General features: G+C 45.8%; 1 protein-coding gene across 2 annotated transcripts in view; it reads right to left on the reverse strand.

Annotated features, from left to right (window-relative positions):
* The window catches only part of LOC146174224 (uncharacterized), a 106,484-nt gene that overhangs the window by 15,484 nt on the left and 63,839 nt on the right, over positions 1 to 27,161 (reverse strand). For both annotated transcript variants that reach the window (XM_084584662.1, XM_084584661.1), the window contains exons 5-6: positions 2,294 to 2,621; positions 774 to 896 (exon numbers count right to left, since the gene is read on the reverse strand). In XM_084584662.1, coding sequence (XP_084440788.1) covers positions 774 to 896; positions 2,294 to 2,621 — 451 coding nt within the window. The remainder of the gene's footprint in view (positions 1 to 773; positions 897 to 2,293; positions 2,622 to 27,161) is intronic.

Consider the following 27,161-nt stretch of genomic DNA (forward strand, 5'->3'; position numbering starts at 1 on the left):
TGGCTCAAAGAGAAACCAACCTCGACGTTATATTTTTGGCAGTACGTGTGTACAATTCCTGCTATAACCGCGAATGGTGTTTACAAATAACGTGCAGGTCATCTCAGCTTACTTCTTTTCAGAATGCACTGGAATCATGTGTACCTAGCGCGTTTTTCATTATGCCTTTTATAACCCGTATATTGTAATTAACATGTATTAGGCATCTTAATTCAACGCCATCAAAGGATACGCTTTCACTAATTTATTCTACTTTAGCGAAACTATGGGCTTTACGCTTAGATAACTATAATGTTGCGCAGCAGTGAGGTAGCTAACAAAAAGGGGAGAATAAAAGCAATTTTAGAAAAGGTAATGTGGAGAGGTCGGTCGCATGCTAGGCGACCTTGGCCTACTACTAAGCTAACAAGAATAGCACACACTGCATTGAGGATTAAACGCAGTGCCCTTATTTGATTTACGTGTAATATGATTAGTTTTACGCGTTTTTAGTAGTTACGAAAATATGTGCAGATAAAACCGTTGTAGAGCGTCAGTCGTGCGCCTCCGTAATTTCCTTTTGCGCTGTCCTCTCAGCACGAACTTTCTAGTAGCGTAAGCAACATGTATGCTGCAAACATCTGAGCAGATTTACCATAACTTAATTTCTTTTCTGTATTCAAAGTAAGTTTTTTTCTTTGAATTCATAATTTAAGTCAGAAATCATCTTTCACTGTTTCCTATGTAGCAAATGTGCCTGGGCATTGCTGCCTCTTCTCAATCCGAAGTTTTACCTGTATGGTGTATCCGCTCTCCTTCCGGACCGGCGTCCTGGTGACTTTCCATCTGCATGATTAGCCGCACTGGGTCGCAACGAGCCGCGTCGCACACCAGGTACGTCACGAAGGGGAACTGACCTGAGGGAGGTAGAGAACAGTCCTTGAATGTAAGTGCACTCTTTAAATGAGTAATACCACTGTGTAGCCCAGGAACTACTGTAGCACGACAATGCATTACAATAGCACATAGAGACACTGACAATTTAGAACTGTTTAACCGCGAACGCTTATTTTGGGCACTCCAGGCCGTGACAAGAAAGCAAGATTTTTGGTGTTTTATTTCCGACGCCTGTATTTGCATATCTGAGACGTTTGTTTCTGAGTTAGTGAGTTCATGTTCAATAGTGGGATCCTTTTTAGCGCAGCACATGAGGAGGAGAAGTCTGTCGCTATCTTGTCTTGTCCCGCTGATATTGTTACAGACTAGATGGATGAAGAAGAGGAGCTGAGAGTGGAGGAAGACGAAGAAGTGTGTGGTAGCGGAGGTGCTGTCTGGCTAGGGTGCACTGTGTTTTGTCGCAGTAGCATTGCCTTAAGTCGTAACATCAAGAACGCTACATTTTGGACTCAGCTCCTCAGCTCTCTTTCTCTCAGCTCTTCTTCTTCATCCATCTAGTCTGTAACAATATGTTGAGCTAATAAGGGCTCCACTATATATGCTTTAAAACGCTGACATCTGTGGAATCTGACGTTGAAGAATTTTGAACTGTATAGGTTTCGGAGCAGCTTGTAAACTTACGGCTTCCCACCAACAACATACGTCTTCAGAAAAGAACGAAGAAAATTTTCATGTGTGTGCATAATTGGGGGCTTCCGTTATGAAATGATGACGGATCCTTTTCAACGTCCGCAGGGAAAATGCGGCTCCGAAATCAACACCGTAAGAGAAAAAATACCTTCCGAACTTCGAAATTGCTGAGTGCAAACCTTTTCCAACACGGCTGGCACACGTAGAAAGACTTAATTCACCGTGGCCCTCTGGAACGGCTGACTGCCTTTTCAGCAAAACATGTGACTGACGATGCAATAGAAAGCAACAGAGAGGCTACGTTGACAATGTGCTACAAAATCAGCTGAGGAGCTAACGTTGTCTTCGGCTCAACGAATTAGCCAACTTTAGCTTTTGTTGGCGAAAGAAAGCCGCAACTGCTTGGAGTGCGGTGCGCCTGGATAGAAGGGATTGTACACCCTTTTTTTATCCTTAATCTCCTCGCATTTGTGTGAGGAAGTTTTATTCTGTGGTCAAACGCATGCTCGAATAGTTTCAGTGGTCTTCACATCAGTGTTCCCACTATCCTTCACAACTTCCCTATTTCTTTCCCTCCTTGAGAACCCTGCGAAGAAACGCTGGGAAGAAATGTTGTGCCTGGAAAGTTACCGCTTTCTTTCAGCCCCTGATTGGCGCAAGAGACTCTTACGTAACAAAGGCAATCAAGCCTAATGCCAGCAAATACATCGGCACTTGAATACTCAACTGTTCCTCTCCACGTTCATGAGGAGCAGGCCCTCGAGCACGGAGCGAGACGACGAGGACTGCTCTAGCCAAGCGAAAGCCTGCCGCTGTCTGCCGAGCTGCATGGCGATCCAGTCGCGGGGCATCGGTGACAGCTCCGTGGTGGGCGACGGCAAGTCGTGGCACGTGAAGCCCGCGTTCTCGCAAAAGTCCACGACAATTCGGTGCGTCGACTCGGCGACCTCGACCGACACCGACCCGCCGGATGAGGACAGTCGAGGGGAGGTCGCCCCGCCACTGCCGGCGCCTGCCGAGCCGCCGCCGCCGAACAGGCCGCTGTCGCACACCTCCTGGGTTCACAAAGAAAATTTAGAAAACCTGCTGAAGAAGCTTTCAGACAAAGCGCCAAGCTAGACTCTTTAAGCCTCTTTATTTTAGACGTGCAATATTCATATTATAAAGACTTGGAGTCAATGTTGCCCCGCTGGGGTGGAGCAGTGGTTACGGCGCTCGACTACTGTTCCCAAAGAATGCAGGATCGAATCCCGGCCTCGGCTGCCGCTTTTCGATGGAGGCGAAAAGCAAGGCGCCCGTGTGCTGTGCGATGTCAATGCATGTTAAAGAACCTCAGGTGGTCGAAGTTTCCTGAGTCCTCCACTACGGCGTCTCTCATAGCCTCAGTTGCTTTGGGACGTTAAACCCCGCAAACCAACTTGGAGTCAATATTAATACAATAAAGACTTGGGGTCATATGACTAGCAACTTCCTGCCTTATATCAGTAATATTCAGTTCATGTAAGATGTTTGAAGGGAGAAAGCGGTACGTTTCAAATATTGTTTCAGAGAAAATTTAGGTTACGCGATTCGTTTTTGAGATTTTCTTTACGGCGATGAAATCCGGCGGCGCTGCCAAAGCCGACGAGAGAGGGAAGAAAAATAAATTTTAACTTGTGTCTTGACTAGCGTCTGCTCAACTGAGGCCTTCAAAAGGTTAAGTTATTTCGATTTTAAAGATATGTATGGCAGAATTATTATTCCAGCAAGTTCACCGCATCTCTGTAAACGAACAACTTGACGTCGCCTCCAGGAATAGATTGGAGAAGCAATTGGAAAGGCAACTGGAGAAGCAATTTCTCCACTCAGTCTATATATTCTTTCTCCTACTCAGTCTATATATTCTTAGCACAGATAAAAAGTATTAATCAATCGAGGCGTTCTGTCGCGGAAAATATATTCGAGATTACACTGTTAGGCTTTCTTTTCTGTTACAGGTCGCCGAATTTAATAGTGATCTCTGCATCAAACTGCTTTCACGTGTGAGTAAGATTGTTATTTTTTAATCGGCTCCTGCTAATACCAGCGACGAAGTAAACAAGACGGCTTAAGTGCGACTTTCATGTGTGAGAGAAATCCCCTTGAAACTAATGGTACCTTATGAAAGCCCGATAAGGTGCCTGAGCTTGACCCGATATTTAGAGGGCGGTATTTTGCACCCTACTGGACCTGTCAATGTATGCAAAACGCAGTATTGAGATGTAATTCAGAAAACAATTTCTCACGTCGTACAAAATTTACTCGTGTAAATATTCCTGATCAAGTCTAACTCAATGTCTATAAAGAGCTATTATAATTGTTTTTATTTTGATGACTTCGATTGTCAATACTGGCCTGATATCAAGAAAAAGTCATTTTGCGCAATGTTTCAAACATATCGAACCAGAAACCAGTTAGGTAATCAAGCTTATTTTTTCAACATAAACTATAATAGTCTTCGAATTTTTTAAAAACTTATTACGAAAAACATTATATAAATAAATATAAAAATTGGCTTTTAACTCTACCAGAGCTCCTAAAAATTTAGTGACGTAAAATAATTTGAAATATTTTGTGTATTGTTTCATACATGAAAACACGCAAAAAAACAATGCAAGGAAATATTACAAAATAATATATTGCCTTGATTTTCGTTTCGAGCATGACTTTAAATTTTTCTTTTACCCAAGTTACATGCGAATTTCAAATACATTACATGAGCATAATACAATTTATAAAAATATTTCGACGAAAGAGCTTGCGTACAATCGCCAACAACACCAATTGTTCCTGTAGAATAGGCAGTGGTCGCGTTTAAGATCTGTGTCGTTTCGAATGTAAAAACCATAGAATATCACATAACTGCGGGGTCAAATGCTATACTTAAATTATGGTTGGTCATTTCATGCATCTTAGAGTGTGAATCGTTGCAAAAATAATAGCAGTATCTTTGGCTGCGTATTTTTCGCTACAAACTGCGTCAGTTGTACTTATATATGAGCTAAACAAAGACGCTGGTTAAAAAAAAAAAGAATATTAGGATGAGCTAGAAAATTCTATACTGTGGAACATGAGCGGATATATGTAAGCTCATTCACTGCACAATAGTGGAACGTGCTGTACGGTAAGGTACGTGAAGCTCATACAATACAATGCAAGTGTTTGTTTTGAGGTTCTTATCTTCATTAAAAGACTGGCTAACATTACATTGTACTATGAGCGTGAGTTCTGCCAGGGCAGTAGGTTACTGTTCACCAGGAAAGAAATAACTTAAATATACGATAAGTAAAAAACGAACAGGTGAGAACCATGGCCAGGATACGGGAACTACATAACTGCCGCTCAAAAATGCTTGAAACGCGTTTCGATCAATCATCAATGATACCCCACGAACAACAGTGTTTCGAGCGTGCACTTATGCGCTCAAAGAGAAATCATGCTTCTGGGGCCCTCATTCGCAAATTACTCAAACATTTCCGATAGTGAAAGCACGTTTATGCGTCAACTTCAACTTTATTTTACCAGTCCATCGTAAACAATGCTACGCTTGTTGACGCTGTGCTCTTTGTTCTTTCACAACACTTGTATCTGGCAAATTGGCTTGCTGCTGTTAATTCCATTTTTATTTATTCTGTGATGGTTAACCATCTCAGCCCTTATCTTTATGATCATATTGTCTTAATAACCGGATTATGAAGCGAATTAAATATCACGCAAGCTATATATATATATATATATATATATATATATATATATATATATGCGTGCGTGCGTGCGTGTGTGTATGTGTGTGTGTGTGTGTGTGTGTGTGTGTGTGTGTGTGTGTGTGTGTGTGTGTGTGTGTGTGTGTGTGTGTGTGTGTGTGTGTGTGTGTGTGTGTGTGTGTGTGTGTGTGTGTGTGTGTGTGTGTGTGTGTGTGTGTGTGTGTGTGTGTGTGTGTGTGTGTGTGTGTGTGTGTGTGTGTGTGTGTGTGTGTGTGTGTGTGTGTGTGTGTGTGTGTGTGTGTGTGTGTGTGTGTGTGTGTGTGTGTGTGTGTGTGTGTGTGTGTGTGTGTGTGTGTGTGTGTGTGTGTGTGTGTGTGTGTGTGTGTGTGTGTGTGTGTGTGTGTGTGTGTGTGTGTGTGTGTGTGTGTGTGTGTGTGTGTGTGTGTGTGTGTGTGTGTGTGTGTGTGTGTGTGTGTGTGTGTGTGTGTGTGTGTGTGTGTGTGTGTGTGTGTGTGTGTGTGTGTGTGTGTGTGTGTGTGTGTGTGTGTGTGTGTGTGTGTGTGTGTGTGTGTGTGTTTAAGGCAGGCATAAAAAGCAAGATGATGCAGTTCCCGCGTTAAAATCGTAACATCTCTTTCTTAATGGTTTCATAATGTTTTAGGCAGGACTCTGCATTTTCACGTCTAATTATGAATGCCTTTGCTCAAACTCCGTTCAAACTTCCGTTCGAACTCGAATTCAACTGCATATATTTCAGTACTCCGGGTCGCTCCCAAATTACCAGAAAACGCAAAACAGCAGGGCAAAGGCAACATTGGTAATTGGTCCACAGACAGACCATGCTTTCCAATATTATTAGAATTGTGGCCAAGACATTTCAGAACAAAAACTCTAGGAACTCCCGATATATACACGTACCTCATGTAAAGAATATTGAACCGATATCTTGATTAGCCTGTCTTATACTTTCATCGAAATTATCGGCAATCATTTCGTTTATTACAATTAGTGGGGTGCATATATTGGCAACTTTTCCGTCAATCCCTCGGGTTCATTATCTCTCTAACGTGGCTTCGTCTTCTGTTTTTTTTTTTTTGAGCAGTAAACTGCATAAGTGCGTTTGTTTTTCTTTTTATCGTAATGGGGGGGGGGGGGGATATGCAATTTTAGTGACGGAAAAAAAAGTAGAAGGCAGTGGCCAATAAAATATTTCTTGCTGTGGCGAACCGCCAACAGCGCAGGTATAAAAGAGACGAAGAAAGCTAATCCCGGAACCCTCGTCGCCACTCTACGCTGATGGGGTGGAACATCGGAAACCTTGTTCGTGGGCCGCCATGCCTCTTATTCAAATTAGATTTTGGAAATTTAATGCCACGCCACAAGAGCGCACATCCTCCAACTCCTGAGGGAGTTTGGCTCCATGCTTCCAGCTAGATAGGATAGGTGTTTTAGACTATTTTGTTCCCACTCTTCCGATTAGGCAGGGATTTTATGTCTGATTGAAGACGCAATTTGGTCTAGAAAAAAATAATTAGATATTGTCAGAAGCGTTAACTTGCTGAGCTTAATTGTCAACCATTGCCGTGCTTCGCAGAAATAACAGAAATGAATCACACGTATGGCAGCAACTCACCGAGTTCGAGCCATCTCGTCTGGAGTACGACCTGTTAGACCCAATCTCATTAAGCGGGTTAAGTTCGCAGCGAATGAAAGGACCCCCGATTTTTTTGAAGTATTTGTACAACAAGCCTAATGAGCGAAAACATTTAGGCAAACTTGAATTCTCTAAAAGTTTGCGGTCGGTCGATTTAGAAACATTTAATTCGCATTCTCCACCTCGTACATTCATTTAGTTTCATTGCCGAAACAGCAAAACATAGCTTGAATGTTTATAAAGTTGTTTCCGAGATTCGCTGCAATTCCTGTTAATACAACCGGTGAATACTCAAACTAATTGTACCATAGTTTTGTTGGAACAGTAGTTTAGGTAGTTTAGTTGTTACAAGCGATTTATAAGCTAGGTGCAAGGCGGCGTATGTATCTTGAGGTGTGTTTGACATCTGGTCAAATCACCAGGTATGATACAGGACACTATACACTGCAGAAATCTTATCAAGCCGGTCTTATTTTCACTGAAGAGACTTCGGATGGCGGGCAACGAAAAGCTGGAGGCTGATAAGGAGCGTGGATATCCTTCTGTTTTATGCTGAAGTTCTAAAAAAACTTTCTAGCAGTTTGAATACCGGAACGCTGTACGGGCATTGACGGCACGAACTCGTGAGAGGCATGCGCCTCTCAAGGAGAGAAAACACAGAGCTCAAAAGTTTGCCATCAATTTCGGGGTTGGCGTCTGTTTGCAGCGATGTAAATGCATCAGATAGATGTTTGCGTTCCTCGCAACACCCGGATAAAACGCCTGTCCTTCCCCAAGCTTGCAATGTGTAACAACTAGAGTGCCGGAGGGTTCCTGCATGCACTTTTATGCTACATTTCCGGCTATTCGTAATCCGCGCATTCTTCCAGCTTCGAGAAAGCAATTTTCTCGAGCGAATTTTTAAACGCTCGTAATAGTTGATCGTATATTTAGGGGAATACACCAAGGTGGAGTAAATGAGTAAATAGTCCCTTATTACAAATATACTCCACCTTGGTGGATTGCCCTAAATATTCGATCAACACCATTCCCAGTTCGGGTTATGGACAGTTCGCTCTCACCCTACCGTCTGACTGGTTGACAGTCCTGGTTAGCTCAGTCGGTACAACGGCTGCCCCGAAAAAGCGGTGATCCCAGGTTCGATCCCCTCACCAGGGCGATGAAGATTCCTAGAAAGCTGTAGAGCTTTCCTTTGTAGCTGTGTGGCTGCGCTTGGGTAGATACCGATGAGCAGTTGCTTCCTTATTACTCGCTGTTGTCACAATCCCACATTTTGTTCATTGTAGTTTTCATGGTGGGCTACTACAGAATATGCTCTTTTACGGAGCGAAAGTTTTCATTTTATTTGGCCGCTAAATAGGCCTCATTCGTGTCAATAAAAGTCTAAAGTGCGTTCTAAATGCTTAGCGTAACTCTGCATGCCAAAGTAAAGCAAATGTTAATTAATCCAGAGCTCAATTCTGCTTCTGTAAGCGTATGTCCGGACTCAGCCAAGTTATATCGCCACTTCATTTATTTCTATATAGAAGTGCACACTTCCACTCTGAAATCACATCCCACTTTCTAGCACTTGTTATACTTAATGCTGTGTTAATACCGTAAATTTGAAAATCCTGTTTTGAAAGCTACCGTTCATGGCATGCTTATCTTTCAGATGCCTCATCGACAATAATGTAGCAAGCGCTGCCCACTCTGCCAACGTTCTGCTCTAATGATTTCGCAAGGGTGAATTTCACGCTACGATGCTGAATGGTATTTCTCGTGATTTTAACGGGTACGCAGCACGCACGGAAGTTCTGCGTACGAACCAGTAATTCTCCTGCCGAAAAAAAAAATCTAATAGATGAGAACAAATGGCTAACTTCATATTGGCACTGCAGTTGAATCTGCACTTAAAAACGTGTAGAGAAAGGTGGCCTTCAAAAGCCGCCTTTTATTTCCCGGAATGAAAGATGCGGTTGTAGAATTGCTTTCTGCTGCTGCTGCAAAAAAAGAAAGATATTGAGAGACTCAAACAATGTAAATTTTCCCCCATTAGTACTAGTGCTGCCCGAACGTGAGCTCAGAAAATATCCTCTGTGTATTACCCAAACAATTCTTTCATAAAGGAGGCTATAAGAAGGAAAGACACTATTTATGCATGTGCTCCCTAAAGCTCACATGCGACCTGCTAACGCTGAACGTTTCAAAGCAAAAAATTACGAACAGTGGGACATGCTTTTGGAATGCACAAAAGGGTTTCGATAAATCTATTTCAACGCTGGACCGCAAAAGATGCTTGGTGCATTGTAGACAGCTCTAACGAAAAAAGCCAATCCAGGGAGAAAATGACGTAAAAGAGGACTAACTCTGTATTACCCAGCCGTTCTGTTAAAGCGCTGCTTCTCAGTTTGATTTCCTCTGCCACATTAAAATGTTCCAGGACCAGGAGTAAAGAACATCCGTTTTATACAATATTACCAAATATTCTCCTTGCGGAAGAAAAACAGTTTAATATTACATACGTTTGCTGGCAAATATGGGAGATAAGCAATGAAATTGCAAATTACGCAAGTTATTGTGTCAGTTCTATGACATTCTCTTGCTTGAAGCAGAAACAATGCTATTCATAGCAACGATGTCTTAAGAAGACCGATGCTATGCACAGGAGATAGATTAATTAAGAGAATTCGGGTTCTTTTCTGTATATGGACCTCCTACACTTTCGAGACTTCTTTCGTGTATTGTATTACTTTGTTTGCTTTTTCCGCCCATGTCCTATTTCCAGGTGTAAGTGATGAGAGTGGTCAGCCAAACAGTGCACTAGGCGAGGTGATCAATGCCTTCTCGTGCACGAATGAGCGGCCGCCCTGCCCTCTTTGAGCCGTCGTGGCCCGTCCCCTGTCTCGGGTTCACCGCTGTGTGGAACGCACGGTCTTGAGACGCCCAGATGGTACCCAGTCACGCTATGCATCCCTAGGGGAGAAGCGTCGGCGGTAGAGGTATTATTGCCCGGGCCTTTCTGAGAGTGTCTTATACGGGTTCCCGGTAAAAGTGCAAAGACGTCCACTTGAAGAGTACTGGCCGCTGGCACGGACGCGCCCGTGTCGTCCTCACCACACCAGCTGCCCTCTCCCAGATATTGAAAAAAAAGGAAAACGAAGGCACGGCTTTTAAACTTTGGTTTAGTACATTTCAATGGTTGAGAAAGTTCTTGCGTTGTCTTTAATGCTCAAGGCTGATATATAAATTTCTCAGAGAACGAGTAAAACTTTAAGTCTAATTCTTATGCTTGTGAAAGGTACTAACGAATTCAAGTATCATACGAACCGAAAACAAATATACAACGGAAAGAGCCTTTTAGGACAAAGTTAGTATAGTTTAGATCGTGCTTCTTCCGCTATACCACAAATTATTTGCGCTGATATGCTTTCCCTTCCACTCGTGCCCTGAATGCAAAAAACTGGCGTGGGGTCAGGTGATCTGATGACATATTTCCATCATAACTACTGGTTTAATGTTCGGCCTTTTTGCTAATCGGCCTCCCTTTTTCTTTCCGATGTTGAATTTACTGTGACGGGGGGTCTTATTTGCGCTTCTTTACAGTGGAAGATGCTGGACAGACAGGGTGTTTAGGTACTCTGTGGAGATCTAGATTGTTCGCAGACTAATGTATACGAAGGAGAGTAAGAACGCCGACCAAGAATACGAAAGTGCTGACTCTCCCGCACGGCAGCTTATGCTCACAAATTAGGTCACAGGCAACAATATTATACGATAAGAAGTGAACTGGCAGTGAGACTGAGTTTTAGTTTGAATGACGAGGAATTCCAGATAGGGACATCAGGGAATATTTATTTGTGCATGATTTTAAAACCCGCTCGCTTTTCCAATCTATGTTACGCTTCGTAATTTCAGCATGTTCTGCCAGCGCATAGGACGACACTGTGTTAATTTAAAGTGACAGCTTTACTACGCTCATCCATTACTTGGTTGGCGTGTGTTTCATGTGGCTCTGAACGTGCCTAGTGACGCACGCCCTCGGCTCCACCCGCTTCTTGGTACAGGTGGTGTGGAGCCGGCGGCACTCGCTTCTTCTTCTACATCACACAGCTGCAGCTTCTCCTTCACACACCTCAAAATCTTGATTAATGCCGGTACATATATCTACAAATATACAGCACTTCCTGGTGCAATGCTACACGGCCTTGCGGTCACCTGCCTACCCTGTCCTACCCCCGGTGTCTATGCGGCTAGGATTCTCGTACCTCCCCCTTCAAAGTGCATCCGACACCTCCTAGTCTTCTGGAACTGTATGGAGAGTTTACTCAGGGATAAAGTCTCGCAATACAGCGTTAGCGATGACATCAGATACCCGCCGTGACAACCAGGAGTGCCAGTTCTGAACGATGTCGATGAATGTTCCGAAACTGCGCATATTCTTCTCCACCCAAATGCCCTCGACACCCTCGTGTAGTCTAGACCCGGATGTGGTTTCCTCGCGGCCCGCATAAACCCATGTATAATACATGTATTTTCGCTTCGTCTGCTTAACTTTAGCCGTGTTAAAACATTAGCTTTTAAACATCATTCCGGTGCTTTTAAAACCTCTGCACAGAGTTTCCGCTTTCGTTTACAAAAGCGTGATCACTTGAGTACGTCCATTTTCTTGGACGGTGCTCTGCTTCTCCTCCATGAAAAATATACCCGACCAGACGGGTTTTCGTAAAACTGTCCACTTAAGGCTTAAGTATACATAGCTTGGGTTTAATGAGGCGTAAATTTCAATGTCCTAGTGCATGGACCTAGTGAAAGAGCAGACAGGTGCGCCTGGTTTCTAAAAGGTGGAAATCTGTTAGGAGCTTTATAATTAAAGACTGCCTTCTGCCAAGCCTTCTCCTATTACACACCCGCGACGTCGTTTAAAACAATAAGCTAATTATCTCTGTCTCAATAAAAATATTTCATAGCAGTGATGCACATTGCACCTGTAATGAGCATGTAAGAGAGGCTTCCGATTTTTCTACGTGCCCTATATGTCAGAAGCCTAAAGGAGAACAGCAGCTTTGAATGGCGGCCACTGCACTTGATTCCCTCTTATTGCACCACTACTTTAATTCTAGTAACCCTAATTTTTTTTTCCATTCGGTCGCATTGGCGATGGCAACCTGAACGCACAATGAGCGCCAACGCGTGTTGCCTGCATCTAGGACTATATTCGCTGAAGCTTTATTGATGTTCATGCTTAGTTACTTGAACATCTGAAGCACGCCTCACCTGAACACAATGTACATGGCGACGTTCAGATTGCTGACACACTGAATGCATAAATTATCGAAATAATTTGGAGGAAGGTTTCGGCCTGATTTTGTTAGTGTACCAAACCACAACCATGTAACAATACAATATATCAGCTACGACAACTTACGCCCGTGAGTCTCCCCAGTATTTTATGGGGTTAGTACATTCACGCCTAAAAAGCGATGAAAGCCGAGTAGTAAAGAGATGTGTCGTAGGCTGGGTTAATATCTGTCAGTTTTGCTCGCTCTGCTACCTAAAATTACGAACCACATGTCACGTGTGAGACTTCCAGAGTTTCGATGATATGTTACAAAGTTATCGCGAAGTTTTTTATTAGTCTTGTGTTGAAGTGGTGTTCTAGATAAAATTCTGTTGAAGTAGTACACCAGATGTAATGTGATAAGACTTCACATCACCGTTTGATGCTTCTTAAATTTTTGGACATTGTACATTATTGAAACATGATCATAGCGAGCTTTATTCCGCCACTTTTGCGTGTTATTATCCATTAATAACAGTACTACTAACAGCTTTCTGCATGTATTCCCACCACCAAGGGCTTCAACTTGCACGTAAAGGGCAAGTTTTTCCATCACACTATGATTAAGCTGGCAATTCAAAAATAGAGATTTTAAACTTGAGCCCAAACAAAGGTTTTCTTATGCGAAGTAGAATGATATGCTTAAAAACATCCAGGTGGGCACTTAAGTTTACTTCGGTGAAGTAATGACAACGCATTGCGAGATTTATCACGCCCCTGGTGAATTCGCCCGACACTACTTTAGTGGATATTGGCTGCGCTCGGCCGGAATATGTGTATGGCGTATTTACCTACTTTAAATGAAGGGACACTGTAAGGTCGTCAACAGTGCATGTTTTCTCGAGTTTTCTTTTTGTGTGTGTTTGTGTTTCCTGCCGTTTCGGGCAGCCGGCCCGCGAGGCGCGCGGGCGGAGCGGCGCCGTACCCAGGGAGGGGGGACCTTTTCTTGCTTTTGGGTTATAGTGTGAAGTGTCCCTGCTTGTGCGCGTTATCTGTTTTGTGTCTTTCTTGAGGGGCGAGGGGTCTCGCGCATTGGAGGGCACTCTGCCGTTCGGTGTTTGGCCTGGTGGCTAGCGCGCGAGGCTCCGAACTCCGTCGGCGGACCCCGTCGAGCGTCCGTTGGGTGTTGTTTTTCTTATTTTGTATGTGTAAAGCGCGGTCGTAAATCTCGTGCGCGTCCTCGAGAGTGGAATGCCAGTGGTGGAAAGGCCGGGGTTGGGACGCTTCGGCGAACTGGGCCTCGGCTACGGTATTCCACGAATCTGTGTGAACGGGGGGGACACCAAGGACGTTTTCACGGAAACGGAAAGCGCGCGAAAACGACGAGGTGCGATGGGTGGCCCGGAGAGTTGCGGCCCGAGCGAAGGAGAATACGGACGTTCTCCCGTACGCTCGCTTGGGACGACGGACTGTCCTAAGCCGGAGGGCGACCCAACTCTGTGTTTTATTTGTTCTTTCTCTCAACTATGCTGTGCTTGTTCATCCATCCGACCTATTAGTTTAATTAAATAAGTTTGTTAATTTAATTCGGCCCACTGAAATTCTTTCGGCGAAGCAAGGAGACGGGACCATAACCAACGAGAAGAAAAAAAAAAGAAGAAAAACTTCAAGAAACATCTTTAGAAGTTTACTGGCGCAGCCGAATACAGGATCACCGTCTCCCGTCAGGCTTCGGCGATCACAAAAAAAAAACTTGCTCAGCAGGAAGACTTCCGGGCCGATGGACAGCGCCTGAGAAGGAGGTCTCCGTCGAAAGAGGACAGCACGAAAACACAGCAACATTGTGGCCGACGGACCGAGCCATCACTTCAGATCGACGGACCGACACTGAAGCTAAGGAGCTAGCGGCTCAGCATCGAGAGACGCCCAGCATTGTGGCCAACGGACTGAGCCATCAGTGCGCGTAAAGTGCGAGCCGCGCACCAGCGAAAGACGCCACGCATCACGGCCAACGGACCGAGCCAGCGGTGCTCAGCGTATCAAGGAACTGATTCCAGTTCACCAGCCAAGGGATCAGGCAGCGAAAGTGACATCAGCCGCTAATGGACTAGCGGTGGACTTTTGTGCATTTTCCAAGTATTACTTCGCGCATTGGCAGCAGAGAGGAGCAAAGCCCGGGCGCAGGAACGGCAGACAACGCGGTGGTCAGGGAAGGCAGGGTGGCTACTCCTGCGGAAAGGTGAGTGGCCCTTATGCTGGTCCTCGGAGCCCACTGGTGCCGTGTGGTTTGTAGCGAGTGACAGGAATTGTGCATGATACTGCGTAGCGGTGCAGTGGTCACGAAAATGAGTGCGGAGGAGAGCGGAAGTGATAGCGGAGTTTCAAGAGCAGAGGAGGCGACGGGGGCAGGCGAAACGATGGAAACAATAGGATCAACAGGAGCAGATAAAAGCGGTGGCGAAGCTCCCGATTCAGCTATGCGACGGCTGGAAATGGAGCTGGAGCTTAGGAAGACCACGCTGCTCATTGAGCGGGAAAAAACACGTCAGTTAGAGCTGCGAAGTGGTGGACCACAGGGCTCGCTAACAGATGGTAAGCCGACGCGCGAGGAATCACTAGCGCATTTCGCAAAACGGCTTAAGAGTTTACTGACCGCAATTCCCTCAGATCCAGAGGTTCCAGTGTGGCTCGAGGGAATCGAGGGCATTTTTCGTTCCTATAGGGTGCCTGAAGAGGTTAGAAGCCATTTAGTTTTGCCTCTGGTGACCGCGAGAATCCCACACCTCTTTTCTAAACTTTCAACCGAGGAGCTCGACAGTTACGATCTGGTAAAAAAGACGATTCTGTCCGAGTTGCGTCTGTCGCCAGGTGACTACCTCAGGCAGTTCCGCAATGCGCTTCCGGCTCGTGACGAGACCTGGCAGCACTTCGCGTCGCGAATTGAGAGCTACTATGCTTTTTACATGGCGGCGCGGGGGATCAAAACGCTAGAGGGCCTGATTGCTCTCCACGTGGCTGACCAGATGAAGCAGACACTGAGCACTGAGGCGTATAAGTACGTGAAACGAGAGGAGGGGGACGGTTGGGTGAGGCCACATGAGATAGCGAGGTTGGTGGAGGCTTACGAGGATTGCGAAGGTAAGGGGTCGGGAAGGAAGCAAACAGTTGCAGGCAGAATCCCCTCTGGCAAACAAGCAACTTTGCAAAAGTCCGGCCTAGCTGCGCAGGAACAGCTAGTCTCCTCGAGATCCTCAACATGCTTCATTTGCGACGGACCACATTTCGCTCGCTCTTGCCCTAAAAAACCAGCAACTGGTGACGCGCATAAGAAAAGCGTGAACAGAGTAGCGCAAGAAAGACTTAACGCTGCCGACAACTATGACAGCGGAGCGGTCGGACGGGGAACGACCCGCCACTTTCCGCCTTGCGGGGAGCCATCGGGGAAGGATGGCCTCGCGTCACTAGAATACGTCGACTTGAGATGCGGCGGGGCGGGTCTGAGGGCCCTGATCGACACGGGTGCAGAGATAACGGTGATTAAAGAGGGCGCCATACCGAGCGACCAGGTGGAGGTGGTGGGCAATATACCACTAGTGGGAGCTTTTGGTGCTAGAGTGGTAGCCAAGCTCGCTAGAGTGCCGCTAAGCTTAGCAGTAGATCGGGATCGGCAGATCAGAGAGAGTGCGTCGCTGTTGTGCGCCGTAACGAGTGAGCTGGCGTCCAGGGAAGCAGACTGCTTACTCTCTGCAGAGGCTTGGGACATGCTTAAGCAGACACGCAGCAGAGCTTGTGAGATGCCCGATATGAAACTAGTGGAAGCCGGGACCCTGGGAACTGGCAGCTGGGGAGAGCAAGAACTTCGGCCGTTGGGAAACAACGAGGCAGATCGGAGTACGGATGAGGTACTAGTGGCCGCTAACGAGACACACCTCGAGGCGACGAGAGCGCAAGAGAATCATGTATTCCGTGAGGCGCAGCGGTCGGACCCGGGCCTCGCCGATGCTTGGCGTCAGGGGAAAGCGAGTAGCCACGGGATGTTCGTACGCGATGGCTTGCTCTACCACAAAGACAAAATTGCCGGCATACTGTATGAGCAGCTAGTGCTGCCTAGGGAGAGAAGAGGCGAGGTACTGATGCTGGCGCATGAGTCCCCGTGGGGAGGGCACCTAGGAAAGAGGAAAACAATGAACAGAGTAAAAATGAGCTTCTACTGGCCGGGTGTTAACGCAGACATCAACGAACATTGCAGGACCTGCCATGGATGTCAAATGAGATCAGACCGCCGAACAGCAGATAGAATTCCTATCGCCCCGCTCACGCGGCCTAGTTACCCCTTTCAGGTGGTGAACATCGATGTTATCGGGCCGCTTAACCCCCGTCAGCAAGGGGACACAGGTACGCGCTTTGCGTCACCGACCTACATACGCGCTGGCCAGAAGTCGTCTGCCTAACGTCGCTTACAGCGCGGAAGACGTGCGACGCGCTTCTTGAGATTTTCTCGCGCACCGGCGTCCCGGAAACGATATGCAGTGATCAGGGTACTAATTTCGCCGCTCAGATGACGCAGCTACTCTGCGAGAAAATCGGCAGTTCGCCGCGGTTTTCCACTCCGGAGCATCCTGAGAGTAACGGCTCCGTCGAGAGATGGAACCGTGTTTTCAAAAACATGATTTATCATGTAATTGAAAGTGACAAGCGTAACTGGGACAAATGTGTACCTTTCCTGCTCTGGGCATACAGAGAAGTGCCGCATGATACAACGGGAGTCTCTCCATTCCAGATGCTCTACGGGAGACACCCGACGGGACCCTTGTCCATACTAAAGAAAACTTGGTCAGGAGAGGTAGATATCCCCAATAATCTTAGAGAACCAGCGGCCCGATACTTGGAGAAGTTGAGGGAGCAGTTGCAATTGGCGGCCGAGATGGCGGGGCTCACCGCCACCGCGAAGCAGGGAGTTTATGCCGCGCACTACAACCGCCGTGCCCGACCAAAAACATTCAACGTTGGCGAGGATGTAATTTTGTTCCGCACGGACAGTCACGGAAAGCTCGGCGCAAGGTGGTGCGGCCCCTATAGGGTCAGTTCGAGGCCCCGCCAGAACTCATACGAAATTGAGGTGGAAGACGGAAAGAGAAAGGTGGTACATGCAAATCACCTGCGCCCATATCATGCGAGAGTAAGCCACACAAGCGTGATTTTTGGCGAGGATGCCGAATTCGGGGAAGTCGAGTGCTCTCCGCCGCCCGATGAGCAGCTTGATGGTTGTTTGCCGTCCAGTGCGACAGAGCATCTGACTCCGTCCCGGGATGAGCAGATACGCCAGTTGTTTGGGTCATACGGAGATGTATTTCAGGGACGGCCGGGAGCGGCGCGCATCGGAGAACACAGGATAGTACTGAAAGAGGGGTTCATCCCGAAAAAGCGGTATACCTATCGCGTGCCTCAACTCCTCAAAAAGGAGGTAGCGAGACAGGTGGACGAGCTGCTAGATTTAGGGCTCGTATATCCGGCTTCGAGCGCGTTCGCCCATCCGGTGGTGTGCGTAACTAAGAAGGACGGCTCACTCAGGCTTTGTGTGGATTACAGGGCCTTGAACGCCGGTACTGTGGACGACGCTTTCCCTATGGCCCGCCAGCAGGAACTAATCTTTCGGGTGGGTGGCGCGAAATTCATTACCCTAATAGACCTAAAACGAGGGTACTGGCAAATTCCTCTGGAAGAAGAAAGTCAGGAGAAGACGGCCTTTGTTACCCACGTCGGGCAGTTTGCGTGGCGGGTCATGCCCTTCGGACTGAAAAACGCGGCCGCGACATTTCAAAGAGCCATGAACGAGCTGCTACGGGCACACCAAGAGTACGCTTGCGCGTACTTGGACGATATAGCAGTATTCTCCGGAACTTGGGAGGAACACCTTGATCACCTTAGGGCGGTGCTCAGTGCTCTACGCGAGGCGGAATTTAAAGCCAACCTACAGAAATGTCAGGTCGCGGCACCGCACATCCGGTACCTGGGACACGTCGTGGGATCGGGGCAGCATGGACCTGACCCTGAGAAAGTTGACGCCATCAATGAGTTGGCGACGCCTGGCACAAAACGCGAGCTCAGGAGTGCTCTCGGTCTCTGCGGTTACTATAGAGACTATGTTGAAAACTATGCGGAAATTGCTAGACCCCTCACAGCGCTGACGGGAAAGAAAGTGCCAAATTGCATTCCGTGGAATCTAGAGGCGGAAGAGGCTTTTAAGAAACTAAAGGCAGCACTTTGTAGAGCGGCGATGCTCTCAACTCCGGATCCTGACAAGCCATACTGGCTATTTACGGACGCATCCGCTTTTGCGGCAGGCGCCTGCCTGGCCCAGATGGATGGATCAGGCAGAGAGCTTCCCATATCGTTCGCGAGCCACCGGTTCAACGAAACGCAGATGAGATGGGCCACAATTGAGCGAGAGGCCTTCGCAGTGATGTGGGCTCTACGCAGATTTGACACTTGGGTATATGGGGCGCGGGTGCATGTCGTATCCGACCATAATCCTTTGGCCTACGTCACGGCCAGCCAGCCAGCCGGGGCAAAACTGGCGGGTTGGGCTTTGGCGCTGCAGCGATACAATGTGACTGTAACCCACCGAAGGGGCACCGCTCACGCAAATGCTGACGCACTGTCACGCTTGCCTCGCGCACAGGGAGGTAGCGAGCCGTTTTAGCGCCCAACACCGCTTTTGCCACCAGTGGGTTTCGGGGACAAAGCGGTCGGACCACTCATGGGACTCTTTGTGTGAAGTGTATTTGCATGGCGTCTTGTTCTACGCCTCCCGTGAGGTGATTGTATTTAGGGTTCTGTAACTCGGCGCCAGATTGTACTGGCGGTTTTGTTTCTTTTTTTTGTGCGTTGTAATGAAGTTGTGACGACCTTTATGTTATTTATCGTGTGCAACAACCAGTGAGGTTGTTGCAACGATCTTAGGAGGGGCGTGTAAGGTCGTCAACAGTGCATGTTTTCTCGAGTTTTCTTTTTGTGTGTGTTTGTGTTTCCTGCCGTTTCGGGCAGCCGGCCCGCGAGGCGCGCGGGCAGAGCGGCGCCGTACCCAGGGAGGGGGGACCTTTTCTTGTTTTTGGGTTATAGTGTGAAGTGTCCCTGCTTGTGCGCGTTATCTGTTTTGTGTCTTTCTTGAGGGGCGAGGGGTCTCGCGCATTGGAGGGCACTCTGCCGTTCGGTGTTTGGCCTGGTGGCTAGCGCGCGAGGCTCCGAACTCCGTCGGCGGACCCCGTCGAGCGTCCGTTGGGTGTTGTTTTTCTTATTTTGTATGTGTAAAGCGCGGTCGTAAATCTCGTGCGCGTCCTCGAGAGTGGAATGCCAGTGGTGGAAAGGCCGGGGTTGGGACGCTTCGGCGAACTGGGCCTCGGCTACGGTATTCCACGAATCTGTGTGAACGGGGGGGGACACCAAGGACGTTTTCACGGAAACGGAAAGCGCGCGAAAACGACGAGGTGCGATGGGTGGCCCGGAGAGTTGCGGCCCGAGCGAAGGAGAAGACGGACGTTCTCCCGTGCGCTCGCTTGGGACGACGGACTGTCCTAAGCCGGAGGGCGACCCAACTCTGTGTTTTATTTGTTCTTTCTCTCAACTATGCTGTGCTTGTTCATCCATCCGACCTATTAGTTTAATTAAATAAGTTTGTTAATTTAATTCGGCCCATTGAAATTCTTTCGGCGAAGCAAGGAGACGGGACCATAACCAACGAGAAGAAAAAAAAAAGAAGAAAAACTTCAAGAAACATCTTTAGAAGTTTACTGGCACCTTAGATGGAAGTTCCTGAATACGGCGACCACTTCACAGAGCGAGATCGTGTTGCAGTTGAAACTTGATAAAACAATATTGTTGACTGCGTAACGTGAGAATATGTTGCCGTATTATAGGAGGTGCCAGTCGAAAAAAACTACAGAACTGTGTCAAAAATACGACAAAATATCCTGTAGTTCTGTCGTAACTATCAGATTTTTCTGTGGGTCTGTAGTACATTTCGCTAGTTCTGTAGTTTTTCTGTAGTATATTTCTGCTGTCTGTAGTTCTGTAGCAATTTTCTGTTGTAACTACGGAAATTTCTGATGTTACTACAGAATGTTCTGTTGTCACAACAGGTTTTTCGTCAAAAACCGCACAGACATTTTGTCGTAACATCATAAAGTTTTCTGTAGTTTTTTCCGACTGGTTATCGGCGGCAGTGGTAGCATAGTACCTGTTTATGAATAATTTATAAGATAGTGGCGCAAATACAAGACATGATGACAGAAAATGCATCGAATAAACTGTAGTCCTGTTTGGACAACTAAATCAAATGAAGAAATTTCAGAATTGACTGCCAGTTTCTGAAATGCATGTGTATTTTACTGCATTTTATTAAACTGCATTCTTCAGTGTATAAAAGTCTTGTTTTATATTGTAGTATGTTTGTTACACTCCATCATTCTCACTGAAGGCAAAAAAAAATATTTAAAAAAGAGGTCATAATATTGTGTTTTCGTTTCAGCGACAGTGAAGTTGGCCTTTTCTTGCGGGTACGGTTTTCAAACCGAGTGGCGGAAATGTTTTTCTCTACTCCCATTTCATGCGTACCCGTTCTCTCCACAATTCCTATCCATAGATCCTGTCCACAAATTCTGTCCACGTCGCTCCAGTGCCAAGAACTGCTTTCGAATTAGAATGCCAAGGCATAGTGACAAGCCCCAAAACATGCCCAGCTAGCTTGTAGTGAGGTTGCGTACAGCGCCAGAAAGTATGTGAAGAATTCTTCCCGAGTTTTGCTTTTCAAACAGCGCTCCAATATGGAAAACAGCAGATAACACGGCAAAGGGAAAAGGACTGACGTTTTCAGAAAAAAGAACAGCAGCATCGGTTTCACACTTTTCCACCTCGGCTTTTTTCGTTTCCGCCTCTGCCGCGGTTCTTTTTCCCCTGTGCTGCGGTTCTCGCTCTGTGAAGCTGATGGCGCATGTTTTAAGTTATAGATATATGTATAGATTACCCCCTGATCGATTGTGAATATAAATCACAGCAAATGCAGGAATGCTAGCGTTGAATTCTGCGCTTACCAGCTGGTGCCTTCAGTATATGTTACCTAGAGTTCAAAGGTCCCATCTATGGGACGCCACCTTTAATTTAGAGGTGCATGCGGCATACTGAAAAATGCTGCTGTAAAACATATCATGGGAATGGGCCATAGAAACGAATTGAACGAATGGGAACGCCGTGCAAATTATTGTCTACAAAAGGTTACCATAAAAATAAATTGACCCACAGAGGCGATCTTAAAAAGAAAAGCTTTGAAGACATCTGAGAGATGGCCTGCTGACAGACAGATTGCCTTGTCGAAAATTTATGCTGTGCGAAAAAGATATGTTCATACACGTGCGTTCGTCCTACATGTGCGTTTCTGCGCAATATTTGGGTGTCCCGCTGTAAATTATTATTGTGTGGGGTTTCAACAGCGTCACGCGAATGCCTAGCATCTCCACGGGCATTCTCCATCTTGCTCTGCACAGCGCTGTATTTAGACGAAAAACCGACCGCTACTATTGCTTGAAGGTGCCAACCATGTCGCTGATGTTTCAGCGTAGGCTGGACTAAAAAGGTCACTCTCAGTTATCGAAATCGATAATTGAGAGCGATACCTTATCGATAACTTCGATAGCTTATCGAAAAGTTATCGAAAAAAAGAATCGACACAGTGACTCACACTGTTTATTAACATTAGAGCATTATAGACTAAAGTGTCGTGCTCCACACTAAGTATTGCAGGAGCCGTTAGAAGCAGAGGTTGCCAGTCCCATGGCCTGCACTATGTGGTCGCTAGACAGTGCGATGTCGCGATAACTTAAGAGGCAGTGTTCTACTATTTGAAGCTAGAGCAGGGTGCCTCAGAACACGCAGCTACAAAAACAAATTTAACCATGATGTTGACATATGTGCAGTATGTGATAAATCCACAGAAACAATAAACCATACTATACTCGAATGAAATGGTAGCCATCATGAAGTCGATGCAGGCTCTGTAACTCTTCCTGAAGCTCTGGGGTTTAGAGATACTAGTGGCCGGGTGAATGAACATGCGGTGGAAGCTAGCAAAAACGGTTGGAAGATTGGTGGCTTAAAAGAAGAAAAGTGGCATAGTGTTAGTAATGTAAAAAGAAAAATTCAATAAATAGAATGATGGTATAGTTAACCAATCTAAAACAATAATTAAGATTTAGAAGGAAAACGAGCAGGATAGCTAATGCTACCACCCCGTTTCAAAGAGGACGTTCTAATCCATCTATCCATCCATTATGAAGTGGGAGGAACTGTGAACTCTAAGCAGCTCCTCTAAGCAGATGGCTGTCAAAACCAACGAAAGCCTTGGATGCAGAGTCAGACACCGAGCCCTTAAACAGCGATGTGCGTTCACAAAGCTTGGTTTAGTGGGGCTTTATATGAATGTCCAGAGGTATCTCAATGTTCAAGTGGGATCCAGTGTGGAAACACTATGCGTAGTCTACCATGCAATGTAATCAGAATAACTAAGAGATCAGCGACAGAGGTATGGAATATTTCGGAATGCAGCGTCTTAAATGCGACTTTGTGTCTCAGTGATGTGTACACCGCTCTATAGTACTGTCATACTTAGGACTTCTCAACCGGCTTTCGACAACACAGCGGAAAGCGAAGACGTACAAAATAATTTGTAATACTAGTTTCTGTAGCAAGCTTATAAAACAAGTTTCTTGATCTCCACTTCGAGTACCTGTCGATTACGCCAACACCTTTCTGAAATCCCCGCCTGCTTCCTTCCTGCCGCTATTGAGCATGCTTCACGTATTCACAATAAAAGTTTGTTGCATTGAAGTGAAACTAACCGCATCCAAGTGTAACCAAACAATAAATTCGAAATTTAAGCTTTGCGACGAGCACGTCAGGATAAATCTATTGGGAACGTTAGAGGAAAGGACAAATGTTGATTGGTTTGGTTTGTGGTCTGTGGAGTTTAAAGTCCCAAAGCGACTAAGGCTATGAGAGGCGCCGTAGGGGAGGACTCAGGAAATGTCGACCACCTGGGATTATTTAACGTGCACTGACACCGCACAGCACACGGACACCACTCCGTTTCGCCTCCATGGAAACTCAGCCGCCGAGGTCGGGTTCGAACCCGGGGTACTCCGGCACAGTAGTCGGGCGTCTTACTACTACACCACCCCGGCGGGGCGGACAGAATGTAGGAGCAGGAATGGAAAGTGTCTCCGATTCATAGCCGATATCTCTATTCTACAGCGATACAAAGCGATAAGTTTGATTACTTCTTAAGCTGAACGTCATCTTCCGGAGATACATGATAGATATGCCCTCTCACGCTGGCAGCTCCTAACTGCACGAATTGGTTATTCAGTCGACACATTTTTTAGCGTGGACTGTTGCGCGCATGCGCTTTGCTCGATCCCTTGTTGTCAGGAGAACGGCATGTTGTGCCACTGCGCTGATCGGTCGATGCTGTCCGTTCGCCGTTAGAATTCATATCTAATATTCTTGCTTGCACTAATGTACTTTTTGCTTTAAATGTGACACTCATTATCTTAATTTCAATGCGGAATCCCGCGAAAAATGAAATAAGTAAGAACAAATGCCTGGAATCGGGAGGACTGATAAAAAATTCACACGACGGGTGTTTTCTTCTGGCCGTTCGCCGAGGAAGAATTATGTGCCAACCGATCACTATCTTCTCCGATTTCACGCTGCAACTCTGCGAAATGTCTTACCAATGTATATATTCTCTACTGTAAACGCAAGTCTTTGATAATAGCTGATTTTAACACACTCAAATGTGTCGAACAATTGTCTTTCAACGCACAAAATATGCCATTTCAAGCAGCACCTTCGTTTTTTTCTTCTCCTTCATGCACGTCGCCCATTTTAGTTACTAGTCAAACTTGCATCTTTCCGAGAGCCGACATGGAAATCATTGCCATTCCGGCTGGCAGCAGAATAAGCCTAGAGGCAAGCGAAACAAATAACAAGCTAAAAGTAAACGAGCTCAAGTAGCAAAAATGGAGGATGGCGATTCCCGTGGCACGAAAAGACTGCCCATTTTGAAAAACGCGATACGGCCCATATTACGACCCACTTGTCTCAAACGCAGACCTGATAGCGTGGGCTGTGCGAGCTTCAAGCACTCCCGTTTCACAGGCGACGAGCCGAATGACGGGAAAAAGAGATGCGACGAATGCGCAACATAGCTCTTCTTCTCACTTTAAGGGCACTGTTGTCCGTACTTCAGCATAAAAGCGCGCTTTAGGATCGTGAGTAGTGTATTTTTATATTCGCGGGTAGAAATACAGTAGCGCACGATGTATTTTGATCTCGAGGGCTCTCTTCTCATCTGCAAGGAAGAGTCGTGGTGAATGTGCCGAGAAGAGCGGGGAAAACTGGCCATCAAACTCGCATCAGTGAAACGCGTGCTGGGTTGAGAAAATGCGCGGCGCAGCTTGAAATAGAGGCGTCACCTGGGACCTATCGGTTCCGGTTGGGCGCGATTATGCCGAGAGCTCCGTGAAAGAAAGTAGCGAGCATTACGCTTTTTATTGTTTGCGAAGTTTGGGAGGGAAGATGAAATCGGTAGCAGCGTTTAAAACAGCGCCGTTTGAGAGTAGGCTTACTGTATTTCATAAAATGGCTTGAGACTGTTCGTGTGAGTGCCTTAAGCAGCATGATCGAAATGGGAAAACATCGATTCTAGCAGGCTGCACTTCGAGCAGAGTTCACCTTTGCAGATTGTTTTAGGTTTTCTGAAGTGACGAATATATCTGAATAATTCACGATATCTGTAGCAAATGAAGCGGTGTTCTCAACTTTGAGAGCTGCACCGGTAACTATAGAAAGCATTCACACCCTCGCGGTCTTGCTTGTATAGTTACCTGCTGATCAGGATGGTTCGGAGATGACGCCTCTAATCGAAGTGGTCTTTCCTTCTTCGTCGGGGAAAAGCCGATAAAATGTGTTTCTAGCTATCTCCGGCGTACTTAGCAATGAGTCGATGCGTTGTCCACCATTTATTAGAACGTACTTTCAACTGTACAACGCGCAATACTATTAGTTCATTCGATCTGTACAACCAACATCGCAGACGGTGAAAATTCACATTTTGGAAGATATAATTAAATATTGACAACTTATTTACAGCTACAATTGATTTTAAGTACATCAAACACATGATTCTGCGACTGTCAAAAAAAGAAAAAAATGATCAAAATAGGCACTTCAATCAAACAGCCAATTGAACTGAAGCAGCAGGACTATCAACCAGTGAGTCCACATGCACGTATACGTCTCCTCACAAACGAGCAATCAAACTCAACATTGCACTGATGGAGATCGTCAGAGATCGAATGTTTTATAGGGCTGTGTAGTTTCATTAAAGAAAACACGTCCACTATTTTCTTGTGTTAACAGCGAATATAATGAACAGCTTTACCGAGTTCTTCCTAGCGTCGTTCGCGTGAACGCTTCACCTCTCTTGGATACCGTCCAATAAAAAATGTCATGATGCTAACGCTCTTCAAGATAGTGTGTTTTTTTGTTCACCAATGCTTACCGGAGATTAATTTCTTCTAAGACAAATAGAGCAAATATTTGATTTTTTTTTTAAATCAGCTGTTTCTTTTAAGTAAATGAAGCGGAATCATCTGTACATAGATGGAATGAAATTTTAGATTCTAAACTTGTGCTATGCGGCGTGTGCGTCAAGACAAATCAATTTGAAAAGTTAGAAAAAAATGACATATGTTTGCCCTTTTTGTGTATTCGCTGGCAAGACGGCTACGAATAATGTGTGTTGGTGCCGCAAAACTTAAACATAGCATGCTGTTACCTTCGTACAGTATGCTTGGTTCAGCCCTCCAAGGCAGGTCGGCCTAGTGCGCTCTGCCTGAAAGCTTCGGCATCGATCCAATGGTTGAAGACTGCATATGCATAGCACCTTGCAACCGGAGTCGTAATTTACTAAAACCGTTGAATGTGCCTTGGTCTAGTTAGCAGTATTTTGAGTCTTCTCCAATATACGAAAAAGGGTTTTAGCAATTTTATTCTTTCTGGCTTGAGGACACAATTATCAATACAACTGTTATAGATCGCCTTAAATACAGGTGGTTTTAATGCTTACAAAAAGCTATACCGCTTAAGCGAACTACGGTTCAAGGCACCCTAAAGTATAACTGGAGAAAATATTTCCCACGCGACCGCAGTTTCACAGCAGCTGCCGTACCGATGTGGGTCTTAGAGAAGAAAGTCTGCTTTAAGTTGGAGCCCTCCCACAATAGTGTATATTCTGCGAATGGGGCTCAAAAGGTGTAACCATGGGCTTGGTAACGTAGTTGTTTTATTTGAATTCCTATAAATAAATATGCGCGAACAGTACATTAAAGAAAAATGAAAACATCGAATATAACATTTTACGAGAGGAGCTGCAACTTATTTTTTCCTACTTTCTTTAAGCCAATAATTAGGAATATAAGTGATTACTCTATACCGGTAGAAAGGAAGAAACATTGCCGCCTATGCGACTTTACTATCAGGTCTCACTTGGTTCAAATGAACTAGGAAGCTCCATATCTTAAAACTGGGCTAGGTTTCCTGAAACACCCAGAATATTACAAACGGAGGCCACAGCCGATGATCAATAATAAAATTGAGGCTTGTACTGAGCCTTTAATTGGTTAGGTTGCCATATTAGATGGAATTTTTACGCATAGCGTTTTACCAAAAGACGCCATGTAGTACAACAGTTTCTGTATATGTGTGGACATGGAGGTAATTACATATACTGCCCTGAGGCTGACTGAATTATTCTAATAAAATTCAAGCATTTCAGTCAGTAAATTTGGTGCACGGCTTCATAAGCAACCTATAAAATCAGTGAATAAATTAACATTTCAGAAAG

Source organism: Amblyomma maculatum, chromosome 11, assembly GCF_055883805.1.
Source record: "Amblyomma maculatum isolate TAMU_Amacu chromosome 11, ASM5588380v1, whole genome shotgun sequence".
NCBI lineage: Eukaryota > Metazoa > Arthropoda > Arachnida > Ixodida > Ixodidae > Amblyomma > Amblyomma maculatum.